Raw genomic sequence first — 16100 nt, forward strand, 5'->3', positions numbered from 1 at the left:
TTAAAATAAGAGAGATACGGAGCGAAGCGCCCAAGGTGCAGGGCGACCGCCGATGGTCATGCGTTGGGTTCAAAGTCACTCAGTCGCCACATGGCTCACGCATCTTTAAACAACCTTTTTGTTTCAGCCTGGAAAACATTGCCAGGCTAGTAGTAAAAGACAGCTGAACATAATCACAAGCTGAAACAAGAACGAGTTTTTCAGTGTGTACATATTGAGCATGTGTTATTTGGACCGTTTACGTAACGTATCGAGATATGTGCCATTCAAAACAATATGGTTTTACATTGGGTAGTATGTAGCACGAATCTCAAAGCAGTTTTGAACGATGCAGATAGCATATGTTGAACATGTACATGCTGTGATACATTACTGCTGAAACGAACGCAGTTTTTTTAGTGCGTACATGCTGAGCATGTGTTATCTGGACCGTTCACATAGCGTATCAAGATATGTGCCATTCAAAACAGTAGGGTTTCACATTGGGTAGTGTGTGCAGCACGAATCTCAAAGCAGTTTTGAACGGTATAGATAGCACATGCTGAGCATCTACATGCTGTGATACATTGTTGCTGAAACGAACGCAGTGTAGCACGAATCTCAAAGCAGTTTTGAACGGTGTAGATAGCACATGCTGAGCATGTACATGCTGTGATACATTATTGCTGAAACGAACGCAGTTTTTCAGTGTGTACATGCTAAGCATGTGTTATCTGGACCGTTCACATAACATATCGAGATATGTGCCATTCAAAACAGTAAAGTTTCACATTAGGTAGTGTGTGCAGCATGAATCTCAAAGTAGTTTTCAACGGTGCAGATAGCACATGCTAAGTATGTACATGCTGTGATACATTAACAAGGCCCATGCTCATTTGTGTTGAATAGCACTGCAAGGACAGGAGAATGAAAAACATCAAAATCGCATCAGTAGACAGATCGCACATCACTCTACATTCAGGGTGGGTGTTCTGCTATCCAGTTTAATGACAGATTAGACCACTAGCTCAGAACTCATTGGGCAATGCAAGGCTATGCGCCTATGCCTTAATACATCACCCCATCTCTATTTGCTATCTGCATTCCGATCTTATCACGGATCAACAACAGCGATATACGAACACCTGTGCTGCAGATCATCAAAACTGGCACCGTTTGGGGCACGACAAGAAAATTACCAGCATGGCCAATTTAAAAGCCTGGCCACTCTAACCTAGACCCGTCATAAGTGGTTAATACAAAACTGGGCTCTCGAAGAGCATGATGTTAGACAGTGTCCCTCGCTGACCTCCAAAGCCTATGATCGTGCCGGGTTCTTGTATGGTGGAAGGACATGGTACCTCTTTACATGATCTTTCCTTGACCTGCAGTGCGACACGAGGTGCCTCTTGTCGACCTCGCCAGTGTTTGATAACCGGACGCCGTACTCCAGTAGCCTCCTGACATCCCTAGGAATGGGGCTTTGCCACTGACCGTCCCACCAAGCAGGCGGGAGGAACGGGGTCAAGGCGCATTGGTGCGGCTGGTGTCGACAGCTTAGAGGACCAGCATATCTGTTCCAGATATGGCCCCATCCAACCTGCGTTGAGAGCCCCTCCACCAGCAAGTTACTGTGGACGCTGCTTAGGAACGTGAAGTTGGCGCCTGAAGGCTCTCGACCTAATTATACAAGAAAAGGGTAGGCTGATTTAGGTTGAGAGTTCAAGACTGGACGAAATGCTTCTAATTATAATTGTACAAGAAAAGGGTAGGCTGATTTAGGTTGACGGTTCAAGACTGGACTAAATGCAAAAAGCAATGACATGTTCAAAGACAAGCCATATGTACCATGTCTGTTTGCCGCAGCCAATGCTGCAATGAGCTGTGCATAGGTGGTCCCCACACGACGATGTGCTCCAGTGACAACTGCATATCTGGCCTGTGCAGCTACAAAGAAATCAACAAACGCCACCCACCTTGGAGCTGATCCCCAGTCTCTTGAACGAAAATCCAAAGGCTTGCACAAAAAAAGGGGGTCTTGAGTTCAGGGAACAAGATGTGAAACCAGATAGATGCAAAAGTATCCACAAAAATACCACAAATGCCATAAGTTGCCCGTTGTTGATCAAAACAAACGTAGTGACAACTTGTGTTCTTAGAATAAAACAAAATCTTACATTAATGAATAGTGCTGTACAGTTATTTTTATGACCAGGATAGTTTTGAACTGTAAGTAGAACATTTACCATGACATCCACAGTCTAAGGTTGCCTCAGGCAGCTCTTGCAGGTAATGCACATATGCCAATCCTATCATTGGCAAAGGAATACTGCATTATATGTTTTCTAAAGCAGGTAAATCTCTTAAAAAGACAAAAATGTTATGTTGTGTACTTGTGGTTCTATGCATGAGTCATTCCCTCCGTCCTAAAATACAAGGCATTGAAGCATTCAAAAATTGTCCAAATTATAAGGTATTCTAGGTGAATTAACTCCCCCAAAGCATCAATCATATACATACCTGCCATTAATGTCTACCACCATGCTCAAAATATGGTAAGCAAAAGATCTCTCTATAGTTAAAGGAGGGCTACATGTGTCATTTGTTTTACCTCATATTTTGTCCTACTAGAATTGCTAGGATGTTGTAAGGATATATACACATGGATTATAACAATTCTACACGTCTATGGAAGAATGCTTCAAAATAGAAAACACAAAATATAGACATGAGAACAAAACAAAGAAAGAAGATCCTCAGAAAGCAGCACAGGATAAAATATTCACAAGATGACAAGAAATCTGGAAGCAATTTAATTGAAACGATTGGCAAAATTGGAGAGCCAGCTCCACACTAGCAAAATAGAGTTGTGCATTACTAACATAGCAACTTTAGGAAATATGTATATTTGTTTTTTTTCCCTTTCCTGATATAAACCGTAACACCCTTGACACAAATCTAGCATTAAAAAATTACTCCTAAAGATTGCAATAAGGTTCAGAACTCAGAAAGCTGTAGAGGAAACAGTAACAGTTATTGGGCTATGAGATGATGAGAGTCAATAATACCTTATCATTTCCAACTATCTCCAGACCAGAAGTCTTGGCAAACAACTTGTAATCAAAATAAAGTACCTAAAAAAAATTGCAGAATGAGCATCCAACTTTCTAATATTTCCAGAAATACATAAACAATCTCTATGGTGCTAAGTTCACCCTGTAGTATTCAATTCAATCTAGCAGCTAACCTCTGCAAACTCACTGATGTCTGACTTTAACTCCTTCACAAATGCTGGTGTGTCTGAGACCAATGCCACCAGAGGTGTACCCTTGATATGGCTAATCTGTAGGGCTCTCTTAATACAAAGAACTGCAGCTTTTCTTGCTCGGACTGGCCTAGAGTAATAATAGGAGTTAATCTTGAACTGTTCAAAACATATGATGTAGAAGAGACAGTGTTCTAAAACATAGCTGTGTAGCCAACTATCACCTCAAACTGAAAGATATTGAGTAAACATTGAAATTGACTATTACCGATTCAAACTTAAGTCTGAAGATTATATTACAGAAATAAAAGAAGTATGTGAAGCTAACTTAGGTTACATTAACGATTTCGTCTACATAGTAGCATTTTCAGTGACTACTGATGAACCAGATATGTAGGCAGGTGAAATTGCATGATGTCAATATTCTACTCTACTGCACTCTTCCTTTTTGAACTGATGGGACAATCTATATAGTTACTGCAATTTACACAAGCATCCACAAATAGTGTGCCATACCTATTCGCCATCATGCGTGTGTGCAAAACAATATCTGGATTTGCACCCTTCAAAACCCAGTCAACTGCTTCTTGGACTTTGCTGGATGGAGATATGATAGCTCGCATAAGTTCACCAAATGTATTAGGCCTGGCATACAATGAGTCTGGCAATCCAAAAAGAGCCGACGCAGCAGCCTTCATTCTAGGATGAACATTCTTCAGAAAAAACTGAATCCCAACTGCATCTGTTGCGCCATCAAACCTAGAATTGTGAATAAGTAGAACCATTCAGCATGCTTTTTACACATAGCTTTTTTATGAAAACTAATGACTCAAGAAAAGAAAGCAAATGAACTGCACTAGTGTGTAAAAAACTGAACAAACAAGAAAGAATAAATGCACTACGGCAAATGATTAGTTACATAAGAAATGCACACTAATGGAAATGACTGGTTAGTGGTCACCTAAGGCTTAAGAAATAAAAATTTAACATTACAGAAATTGTTCTCTAAACCCTAAGCTTTGTATAAGTGCAAGATGTGACAGATATCTTCATCATCTAGCGTGCCTTGGAGTAAATTAGAAAACTTATCACCGTTACTATTTTATGCACTTCTTGCTATCAATAACATATGCAGGTCATGCCAAGAGAAATATTGTAAAATGTAAAACTTATTGTAGGCTGTAACTGTAGTACTAACCAGATAATTGGATCTTTCCAGTTATTCCAGTCACTGCACAGAACATTCGTCTCAGCTGGATTTTCAAAAATGTCCACTCTGATATTCAGATCTCTACCATATGTCCTAGCACAGTGATGTTTCCTCCACAAATGCTTGATTTCATGAATAGTGAATGACTGGTTGGTATAAGAGATGTACTCCCCAAAAGGATACAGTCCCCTGTTTGACAGAAAGGAACAAAAATTCATAAGTGGACAATAAATATTAATCACCACTGCTACTAAACTACAGAATCTATGTATCATGGGTTCACAGCCATGATAATATGCAACAATTCACAATTAAACATCCTGTAAAAATTAACACTGTATAAGCAACACAAAATTTGAAGAATGTTTAGCAACAACAGGAAAAGAAGAAATTTCATAGAACTCAGTGCTTCCAACCAATCGCATAATAGTCAAATCAAAGATAAATATGAAAAGTAGCTGAGTGTAAATGCATATGCCTTGTTTGCCCGATGATCAAAGATCGGTTTAACATGACACTCAAGGCTCCTGCTGTTAAGATCTTGTACATTTCATTGCCAAATCCAGCTTCAGATGCTTTCCCCAACACAAAGCCTTGTTTGCAGAATTCATGGGCAGGAAGCGTTCTCACTCTTTCTGCTCCTGGCAAGTTAATTGAAGATGTAAACGTTGGGTTCCTGTGCATAACTACAAAGTGCAATTCTCCATGCAAAGCTATTGGATACATCACAGTTGACTTATGACTGAACTATGTGAGGGACATGTTAATTGACATTTCGTATGCATGTGATGGACCACAAACTTGATAGCTTTTAATTTATGTGTCTCTCTCCTGAACAATTTTGTATCATGTGAATAGAAATTTTGTTGAATCAATCAAGTAATCCAATGCCCCAAACACTTCAATAAACAGTAGTAGAAGATAGGCGATCATCTTTCAGTTTTGTCTAAATGATCATACACAGATTGTTCTGTTTATTAGTTGTTGATGTTCACAGTGACACTATATTGTGACAGGAAGCCCGAGGAGTAATAAACAACTTATCTAGACACTACAGTTACAAATGGATATACTGGTGCACAATGTAGAAGAATGCTAGTGGAATGTAACAAAATTCAGTTTGGTTCAAGGTTCTGTGATACACAATCCTAATGTGAATTGGTACAAATGACCACAAGTAGTGGGGCATTGGGGCAAATGATGGCAGCATGTGGTTGTGAGAACATTACTTCGACCACTGTCAATTTCTTCCACCCCCATCAACATAAACACTTGAGAAATGCATCCCAGGCAGCAAAGTAAAAATAATACTCCCTCCATCCCAAATTGTAATTCATTCCAAGAATCTTGGAGAGTCAAACTTTTCTAAGTTTGACCAAATTTATATGATAAAATAATAATTATTATGATACCAACTAAATATAATTAGATTCTTCCTGAATTATATTTTCATAGTATACTCACTTTACGTTACAAATCTTAGTATTTCTCTCTATAATTTTGGTCAAACGTGAAAATGCTTTGACTCTCCAAGATTCTTGGAATGATTTACAATTTGAGATGGAGGGAGTAGTAGACAACTAGACCATACATTAGTTGTTGCAAAGTTTATAGAAGGGGCCACTGTACTAATGTTGGGACATTGCCAACCTGTCGGCCGCTTCCTCACTTTTCAGGCTAGTCCCCAACTCAATTTCTGAATAAATCACACAACTAACTACTGTATTGACAGCATATGGCATCCAATCAAACGACTTAGGCATCATATTCTAATTCACATACACGACGCATGACTAACAAACCATCTCTCAGAACTCAATGGGTCGAACACGCAGCATTTCCAGGGGAAGAGAGAGAGAGAGAGAGAGAGAGAGAGAGAGAGCAAAATCCAGGTGGCGTCCTCTTCGTGATCGGAACGCACCGTGGAGCTCGAAGTGGCGCCGGATCATCTCGCGGACCCGCAGGCTGGCCTGCTCCGGAGAGCCCCGCCCAGGGCCCGCGGCCTCCTCCCCCATCCTCTCCACCGTCGCGCACGTGGAACCGTCACCGGTGCCCGCCGAGTGACTGGCCTCCGGATCCCGCTCCGCGGGAGGCGAGTCGTCGAGGAGCTCGTCCGAGGAGTCGCGGGCGTGGGCCGCGGTGGAAGGGTTTGGGGGTTCAGGGCCGTGGCGGTGCTGGAGTAGTATGAGGACGATGAGAGCCGCAGCGGAGAAGGCTGCCACAAGGAGGGCTCGCTGGAGGAGACGCGGCGGCGAGCGACCCCCGCGCCGCCATCGCGTGGGTGCCGGCGGCATGGGCGACGGGCGTCGCCAGCCGCGGCCAGAGCTGATGTGGGGAGTACCAGTGTTCCTGTGTGTCCGTGTCCGTGCGCGGATCTCGCACCGCTGGACTCAACAACACAAGGCCCGGTCCGATGACGTTATAGGCCGGGCCTGAGCCGGTGTTCCTTTTTCTTTTCTTTTTCTTTTTAGTGTTGAGCCACTGATTAAATCTGTTAATTTTTTTCTCAAACAAGTAGGATAAATGCATATCACTGTATATTACTCCTTCCATTCTAAAATATAAGTCATTACAAGTTTGTTAGAGAGTCAAAATATCTTAAGTTTAACCAAAATTACTAATTATATTTTCTTAATAGATTCTTTTATCATAACAAAGATCATGTAAATAATTAAGAGCAATTCCAAAAGAAACTCTGTATGTTTTCTAATTGCTAGAAATAAAAAAAATTTTATGGAAAAAAGCAAACTACGACGGCTTATTTATTTGGTTATCTAAATACAGTCATCTTCTATTTTAGATTTCTCACTAGTCAAAGATAGGAAATAAAAAATAACTCTCTAGAATGCACATAATATAGAGGGAAAAAAACCGTTAGAAAGCGAAAAGATATAGAAAATAATTTTTATATAAATAACTCTCTAAATGATAATTTAGAGAATGAGCTTTACAAATGCTCTGGAGATGCTCTAATGCATTCAAACAACCTGACCATAGCATAGCTGGTTGTTCCTTTTTACTACTATGGAATCTGATTCTTTAAGTTTAAATAAATTGTCGACTTAACATGATTGGTTATATTCTTCTAAATTTTATTCTTTGGCTCCTATTGTTGCCTTCCCTTTGGTGCCTTTGCCAATTGCAAGATTTAACTAAGCTTAACTGAGGAACAAACAACTAGCTATTTCTTTTTTGGCTACTATTTTATTATCTGACAAATTATTCTATCAACACCAATTTATTTTTACCAAACCGCCATCATCTGTTCACCACAAAAAGCATATAAGAAAACACATATCAAATAATCTTGTGCAAAAGGTAAAATTAGCCATGCAAAGAGAACTGCATATTGAATCTGTACGCCCTATTTTAGATCCATCTTCATTTTCAAGGCCGCAAAAACTTGCAACACCCATCACTAACAAATTTCAGTCACTCGCTCGTTCACAACACCAAATTGTCAAACACAATTACACAAGTGCAACTACTGCCCTTGGCCCAAACAAACAGATTTAGTGGTCAATTGAACGAGAGGCCCTATGCTCTACTACTTTTCACACCAATAATCAAAGTATTGAGGCACAAAAAATAATCAAACAAATGATTAAGCAGGTAAGCAGCAATCAAGAAACTGCTCTTACCTTTGGAACTGTCTGCACGCATAGTTGCCTGTCAATGCCTGCACATCACATGGCAGGCTGCAAGCAGTGCCTTTTCATCGACCGTAGGTGATGCCTGCTGGTCAACAACATCTCTAGGCTTTGGTGCTGATCCACAGGCCACAGCCATGCTCCTAGACAGCGTGGCGAGCAGCAGCGGCAAGGATTGCTTGTGCGTGGCGATGGCATCGGTTCAACAGTTCCAATCAGGAAGCGAACAGGCAGAGGACGAACAGGCCGCAGGCCCATGCTGGACCGCCGTGATTCATCGGGGCCTAGCCGACTGCAGTGGAACCAGATCCAGTACTGCTGGTGCCTGCGCACATGACTTCTCCACCATCGAAGACGCACTGGGCTCCAAGGCATGGCAATCCTCCTCTGTGTTCGGCTGCGGCGCTGGGGCTATGGCCAGAGGAGAGATTGGCGGCACGAATCCGGGAGCATGTTGTCCTAGGCGAGCACACTGCCAACATGGACTAGCCGCAGCAGCCGTTTGTGGTACCCGTCATAGGCATTGTTTAATCAAAAACTTTTTAAATTTTGACACCGTAGCACTTTCATTCTTATTTGACAAATATTGTCTAATCATGGAGTAACTAGACTTAAAAGATTCATATCGTGATTTACAGATAAACGGTGCAATTAGTTATCTTTTTTTATCTATATTTAATATGTTTCATGCAAGTGCCGCAAGATTCGATGTGATGAGGATCTTGTAAAGTTTTGGATTTTTGGGTGCATCTAAACAAGGCCATAGTTTCCAGTGTCGGCGTCAATAAACGCGAAGTCGAAGGCACCCTCGAGGTTGTGGCTTCCTCGTCAGTGAGAGCGCATCAAGGATGGGCAGCGCGAGTCCCTCTCGGAACGCTGCCACACCGTTGCTGCCAGTCTTTTCGCGTGAGGGGGAAGGAGCGCTGGAGGGGGTCAGGAGTCCTTCCGGAGGGAGTCGACGCCGTTGGTCTTTTCGCCTGAGGGGGAAGGAGCGCGGGAGGGGGATTCAAACTTTTCTTTACTATCGTTGGATTTTGTCCTCGTTGATTTTGAGACGTTAATTTTGATGAAGACAAAATCTTGTATGCGTTTTTGTGGATACACAATAGTTGAGGCCCTTAACGGGGTGGTTTTTTTGGTGGACAAGCATAATTCTGTTTGGATGAATTATAGACCCTCACAATATATTGGCTCGACTACAAGTGTTGGATCTGCTCGGGTACTGATTATTATTTAGTACCTAGGGTAATATATAGAATAAGTATATGTACAAGTGATATTCTATTCTATACCAAATTGATATAGTGAACAACATTCAAATCTTTCACTAGCCGCGTTTCAGTGCTATTCAGTATTTGATGATCTTGGTTGTAGCATTGAGTGATACTAAACGTAGTTTTAGCAGTACTCAAGTAATTTTTCAGGCCAGTTTTGTCTTGTGGTGTAGAGAGTTTTGTCAATCCTATCGATCATCACAATCAAACCAAGACTCTCATCAATTTATTGGTTTCACAAATTCTTTATTTCACATTAGAAAAATAAAGTGTTTTGGGCCCAAAAATCTCAAACTTTCTTATTTCACACTATATTTATTTTGCCTTCTATATTTGACACTATCATCGTATTTTAATACTAAGAGCATCTCCAACAGTTATGCAATTGAACTTTGCATTCTTGAAATTTGCCAAAAATTTCAAAAATTGCTCTCCAACAGTTTTGCATTTGACTTATGCATTTTGGCAAACTTGGCATTTGATGGACCAAACTTGGCATTTTTGCATAGGCACAATGGCTTGACAATTTTATATCCCTAGAATCTTGGACTTCTTGTTGTGCCCCTACTCATCACGATGTCGGTTGTTTCCCGCGATAGGAGTCGTATCGCGCGCGTGTATTACCTCCCCCCCGCGCGCCGCTTTCTTTTTTCTGCGCGTCGGGTCCTTCGCTTGCAGTGACGCGTGAGCCTATGAGATCTATCTTCGACGTATGGGGTAGGAGATCGAGTGCTTCGACTGGTTTTGTTGGAGCGACTAGAAGGATCCAAGATCGATCGCAGGTACTGGTTTCGTTCCAGCGACGAGAAGGGTAGGAGATCGAGCGTCGCGACGCTACGCCAGCTGAGATCCACCTTCGACGCAGCATCGGTTGAGGTAATCCCTACAAAACTTACGGCGGATGAAAGATTCCCGAACAAAAACAGATGAGTCCACTATATTAGAAAATGTCAAATCAAAAATACCAAACACTTGCAGATGCACTTAGTTTTTCTTTGACAAAACGTTTAGGGACTTGGTAAATTCCAACGAATGGCAAATTTCATTTGCATAACTGTTGGAGATGCTCTAACAATGCTAAGCGAAGGGTAAAATAACCGTTTGTCCCCTCATCCTAAGGACATTTTGCATTGTATAAAAGTCTTTTTTTATCATCCACATGCGTGTTTCAAAAAAAAGTGGGCCTCATTCATGGCATTTGTTTTGATTTTTTACAATCACATTTTAATAATATTATGAATGAATTTCATGTTTTAAGAGATGCAAAATTGACATAAATCAACCACAATGATGAGAGCCAAGTCATGAATGATTTATGAATTATTAGGACTAAATATATATTCATGAGTAAAATGCATTGTCAATCCTCGCATTTGGGTTGAGGTACCACCTAAACTTCCAAAACACACATTCAGATTCCTAAATATGCTAATAGTATCACATGAGATCGTAATCTCGGTAACTATGTTAAATGTACCTGCCGAACACATGCGCCCCTTCCTCTTCTCCATGAGCTGCTGATCCATCTAGACCTGTACGAGGACCGGAGCCCAGCCCACAATCGTCTCAAGCCAAGTTCGCACTTGAGTGGGCTGCCTTCCCGAAACTCCTCGCATGCACGCCGTCGAGTGCTCGAGTCCCCACCCACTTCCCGAAACTCCTCGCATGCATGCCATATGTTCCTTGGCATTTTGGAGAAAAAAAATCTACTTTTCCTCTCCTAAGTTTTAAAAAAGTTCGTTTTTTCTTCCTTAACTCTAAAACCAAGCAAACCATCTTTTTTAACTTTTTAATACCTCGGTTATGAAGGTGGTTTTGCTATAGTGACAGTGATTTTACCTTTTTCTTTTTTAATTATTCACGCTGAATCTTAAAAAAATTATAATAAATCATAAAAAAACATAAAATAGAAAATTCAATTTTTTGGACTCCACAAAAATAGATCTACACAATAAACATATAATATGGTATGTTTAAGTATAAAGTTTTTGCTATAAAGGTTTTGTTCTTTTCATTTTTTTCATTTATTTGGCTGAATCTTTAAAAAACCATAGTAAATCATAGAAAACACATAAAACAAAAAACTAATTTTATTAGACTCCACATAAGTATATATACACAATGAATATATAATATGTGTATGCTTTAGTCTGACAAAATAATTATAGAAGTTGCAGCTATAAATTATTTCAATTAATTATAGAAAAACATAGATCTAAAGCTACAACCAACAATTATACTAAAGCATACCATATTACATATTTACTGTGTAGATATGCTCATGTGGAGTCTAACAAAATTAGATTTTCTATTTTATGATTTTTTCTGAAATTTACTATGATCTTTCAAATATTTAGCCAAAATAAATAAAAAGGAAAAAAAGACAAAACCTTTATAGCAAAAACTTTGTACTAAATCATACCATATTATATGTTAATTGTGTAGATCTACTTATGTAGAGTCCAATAAAACTGGATTTTTTATCTTATGATTTTTCTATGATTTACTATAATTTTTCAAATATCCAGCCGAAATAATAAAAAGAACACAAAACCACAAAACCACCATTCACTGTAGTAAAACCACCTTCGAAACCGCTCCAGGGAGGTAAAATGCATGGTTTGAAAAGTTAAGGGATACGGTTTGCCCAGTTTTAGAGTTTGAGGGGAGGAAAAACAGACTTTTGTGAAAGTTGAAAGAGTAAAAGTAGACTTTTTTCTATTTTGGACAACCGCCCACTCCAGTGGGCTGCTGTTTGTCATGGTCCGTCTTATGATGATCCTCATTGCCACCACGTGACGGTTTAGAAGACCATGGGTCGCACTATCTAAGTGACTAAGTGAGGATATTTTGAGTATTTTTATGCAATTGCTACCGTTATCACGACAACTAACTAGGTGGTTGGGTAACAATTGGGATCACATGGGACTAAATTTAGCAGCTAATCATTACTCCAGGTAAACATTAGTCTTGTGTATTATACGTGCCCTAAGTATATAATCCGTATATGGATTTACTAAGGCTCATTTCAGTGGAGAATTTTATAATATTATTTTTCAAGATATTTCATGTCACATATAATGGAATTAAATATGGATAAACACCCCACTTTCATTCGAAGGTTTCATTCTATGGTTTTATAGATATTCAGTTTAGATAGTTAGTAATCGTGACGAAGTCTCGTCCCATGAACTCATGCCACGATTAGCTCTGTGAAATTAAAAGTGTGTTCCGTTAGAAAAGGGGCCCAACATGACAACATTTGAAGGGCAGTAGTACTAGTAGTAGACAAGGAAACCTGCCAAAAGCCCACGCAAGTTAGGAGTTTTGGCCCGGAAGAAATGCACAAACGGCGGAAGAGGGATGTTTGCTCCAAAAAATATTGTCCCTCAGTGCCCAAGTGGAGGGCCGCAGACACGCTATTCAGGCACACGTTAAAAAAGATAACACATACGCGTTCGAAACATATAGTACAAACGTAATGAAACTCCAAATAACAGACAAAGCACCTTGATATATATATATATATATATATATATATATATATATATATATATATATATATATATATATATATATATATATATATAAAAAAAAAAAGATTCATATCTTTTTAAATATAGATATATATATATATATTTGTGTATATACATGGAATGTGACAGACACTCTATCTATTTAATAGCCAAGAACTATAATAACAAGGTAATAAAATCAATACATCATGCAATGGGGGCGAGAACGAAATGAAGCACCAGCAGCAGACAGACGCAAACTACTACGACGACCCGGGGCGAGACCCTACCCCCCTTCCTGGTGGTTCTCTCAGTCTCGTTTTCATCCCTTTCACAGCAGCTCGATCGATCATGTGTGCGTGTAGTGCCATACTGCGCATGCAGAGAGGCACGCACGGCTTTTGCCCACTTCACGTGCGGCGGCTTAATTTATGACCTACCCGGATACACATCTATACGCATGTTTTGAGAGCGAGAGGGAAATCTAGACTTGCTCGGCGTTGAGTTGGACATCGTTTGCCGGCGCCGGCGCCGGCGTCGTGCCGTTGTCGGCCGGCTTGGCCTCCTCCTGGAGCTGCGGAGACACGGCAGGTACTGCGGTCAGCTTGGCAATGGTCACCACGTGCTCGCCGGGCAGCTTGAAGGTGCCGTCCGCCGCCGCGTCGTCGTCGGTCACCTCCTTGGCCGGCGGCACCCTGGGCGTCGCGTTGCGGTAGAGCGCGTACAGGCCCATCTGGACGACACCGAAGCTGAAGCCGAGCACGTTTGGCAGCTGATCGAACGGATGGATAATAACAACACAAAATTAGTCGCACAAAAGTGTTCAGTAGTGATCTCTGTTTCCTTGGGAAAGAAGGACGGTTTGTTGCTTAATTGCTGAAATAAATTAAGCTTTCATTAGTACGTACGACGTTTTACTTACGGCAACGTATTTGTCCTTGATGAGCAGGCCGTAGAGGAACCAGACGACGGCGCTGACGGTGAGGGAGAGCGAGAGCGAGAAGGGCATAAACTCTACGCTCCGTGTGCGCACCACCTGACGCTGCAGAACACAACAGAAGCCACCATGGAGTTGTACGTACGTGAGTGGACTGATGACCAGATGCACACGTAGGTACGTACAATCGAAATCGTATATATATATATATATATATATATATATATATATATATAATTTTTAATTAGTTGTTGGGTATATATATACGCACGATGATGCTGAGTGGCGCGACGAAGACGCTGACGGAGAAGGCGACGCAGACCCAGCCGAGGACGACGACGCGGTGCTGTCCGGCGGAGAGGAGCAGGGTGAGGAGGAGGATGAGGCCGAACACGCCCACGTTCAGGAGGAGCAAGATCTTGGCCGTGAACAGCTGTAGAATGCATGCATGCATTGGTGGTGAGGATGACGATGAGCTTGCCGGAGAACACCACTAATTTACCCTAATAAAGGAGGAAACACGACGACGACGTCGACGACGGACCTTTGCCTTCTTGGGGGCGTAGAGGAGGTACATGACGATGTAGAGGGTCTCGATGACGCAGCCGGCGGAGTTGATAGTGATGAGCAGGAACTCGTTGGACTTAAGCAGCGCGTAGTAGATCCACAGCATGGCGCTGAAGAGGGCCACCACGTACGGCACCGACTGGAAACCCTGCGTCGACTTGCTCTTGTAGATCCGGTAGAACGTCGGCCTGTACACATGTCGTCGTCGTCGTCCCATGCATGCCATATACCACAGGGTCAGATCACAGCACGCGCACAGCTGAGGGAGACACATACACAGAGAGAGAGAGAGGGAGACTTACAGTGGTGCCAGGTAGGTCATGAAGGAGATGATGTTGCCTGCAATTTAACACAAACAGGAAAGGAGAGGCATCAGAAAGAATAATTCTGGGGAGCTCGATGGAGCTCTTTGCATGATCGAGCATGACACATGAGAGTACGTACGTTGCAACTATCCTTTAATTAATTAAGTTCGATAACCATCGATTGGGCCTTTTAATTTGCGCGCTTTTGTGATGTCACGCACACTAGAGGCGAGCTCGAGCGAGGCAGGCAACAAAGGTAGTTATTGCTCTCTTTCTCTTTTTCTCTTTCTGCCCTAATTAAATGGACAGGCACCATATAGCATGCATATGTATTATACATCTATATCTCCTTCCCTTTCTCTAAAAATATCTCTCTCTCCTTCCAACCCAATGACGAGTTTAATGAAATTCTCTTGTTTATGGTACGGCAGGCAAAGGGAACAGCTTGTTCCTCTACATGCATGGGATTAATTAAATGGGAAGGATTAGGATGCGGTAACAACAGTAACCATGTTTTGGCACGCACACATGTTCCTAGCTAGCACACTTACAATGAAAAAGAAGTAAATTAAAGAGGAACAACAGAAAGATTCACAATATACCGAGGAGGCCGAAGGCGAAGGCCATGGGATGCTGTAGAGACAGGCCAGCCATTTGGAGATCTTTGCTTTGGTACGAGCGTTTATGAGGAGTTTGTATATAGATCAGTAGGCTAGCTACCTTGGCCAAGGATTTGTATGCCAAGCTGCAGGTAGCTTGCTTATAAGCACTTGATCCTTCTTCTCAGTGAGAACGAAGAGAGGAGCTAGGTGACAACTACTACTGGAGGAGTTGCTTGCTTGCCTGAAAGCTTGATGGTAGCAGAGACCTTGGAGGGGGTTTATATAGTGGTGGGTAGCAGGCCGGAAGGAAGGAAGCTCCAGCCGAAAAGGCACACACAAATGCCTTCTGGAGTGTGACCCCTGGAACACCAATGGCTAGCACACTCAACCGTATTGGTCCTAATCAACAACAGCCAGGAGATTGAATAAGCCAGCCAGGACACAAGATAACCATCCATCAGCATGACATAAAGGTGGCATGCAACATCCGGCCACTTCCTTTTTGTTTTCACAATAATTCTTTCCTCATTGCACTGTGTTAATTATATAAAAAAAAATGTTGTGCACTGCACACCGTAACACACCGCAGCAAGTTGCTGTCCTAGGTACCTAGGTAAGGATCTAGCAGACATCATGTAAGATAGTAGGAGCCTTAGCTCTACAGTGAATGAAAGGTCATGTGCTAAGGGCTTATTTTCTCTGTATATGGAGGTACGTCGTTGGACGATCTGTGACCAATCCCTAACTTAATATTTACATGTGGCAATTTTGTCTCAAAATATAAGAGATATATTAT

The 16100-nt window shown here is 41.5% G+C and overlaps 2 protein-coding genes across 3 annotated transcripts; both read right to left on the bottom strand.

Annotated features, from left to right (window-relative positions):
• On the bottom strand, positions 806-6843 carry LOC8055016. 2 transcript variants are annotated; one of them, XM_021461882.1, is made up of 8 exons: positions 6376-6748; positions 4933-5095; positions 4443-4643; positions 3761-4003; positions 3227-3374; positions 3048-3113; positions 1828-1996; positions 806-1659 (listed from the first exon to the last, which is right to left on the bottom strand). In XM_021461882.1, the coding sequence occupies exons 1-8, from the start codon at positions 6746-6748 to the stop codon at positions 1298-1300; spliced, it is 1725 nt and encodes a 574-aa protein (XP_021317557.1). In that variant the 3' UTR covers positions 806-1297. The 2 variants fall into 2 exon arrangements, with proteins under 2 accessions (XP_021317557.1, XP_021317558.1); XM_021461883.1 differs by having other exon boundaries at positions 938-1659; positions 4933-5089; positions 6376-6843.
• Positions 13056-15542, bottom strand: LOC8055017 (bidirectional sugar transporter SWEET14). Its single transcript, XM_021461114.1, has 6 exons — positions 15305-15542; positions 14700-14736; positions 14375-14585; positions 14102-14263; positions 13816-13935; positions 13056-13665 (listed from the first exon to the last, which is right to left on the bottom strand). The coding sequence occupies exons 1-6, from the start codon at positions 15354-15356 to the stop codon at positions 13378-13380; spliced, it is 870 nt and encodes a 289-aa protein (XP_021316789.1). The 5' UTR covers positions 15357-15542; the 3' UTR covers positions 13056-13377.

Source organism: Sorghum bicolor, chromosome 5 (assembly GCF_000003195.3).
Source record: "Sorghum bicolor cultivar BTx623 chromosome 5, Sorghum_bicolor_NCBIv3, whole genome shotgun sequence".
Taxonomy (NCBI): Eukaryota; Viridiplantae; Streptophyta; class Magnoliopsida; order Poales; family Poaceae; genus Sorghum; species Sorghum bicolor.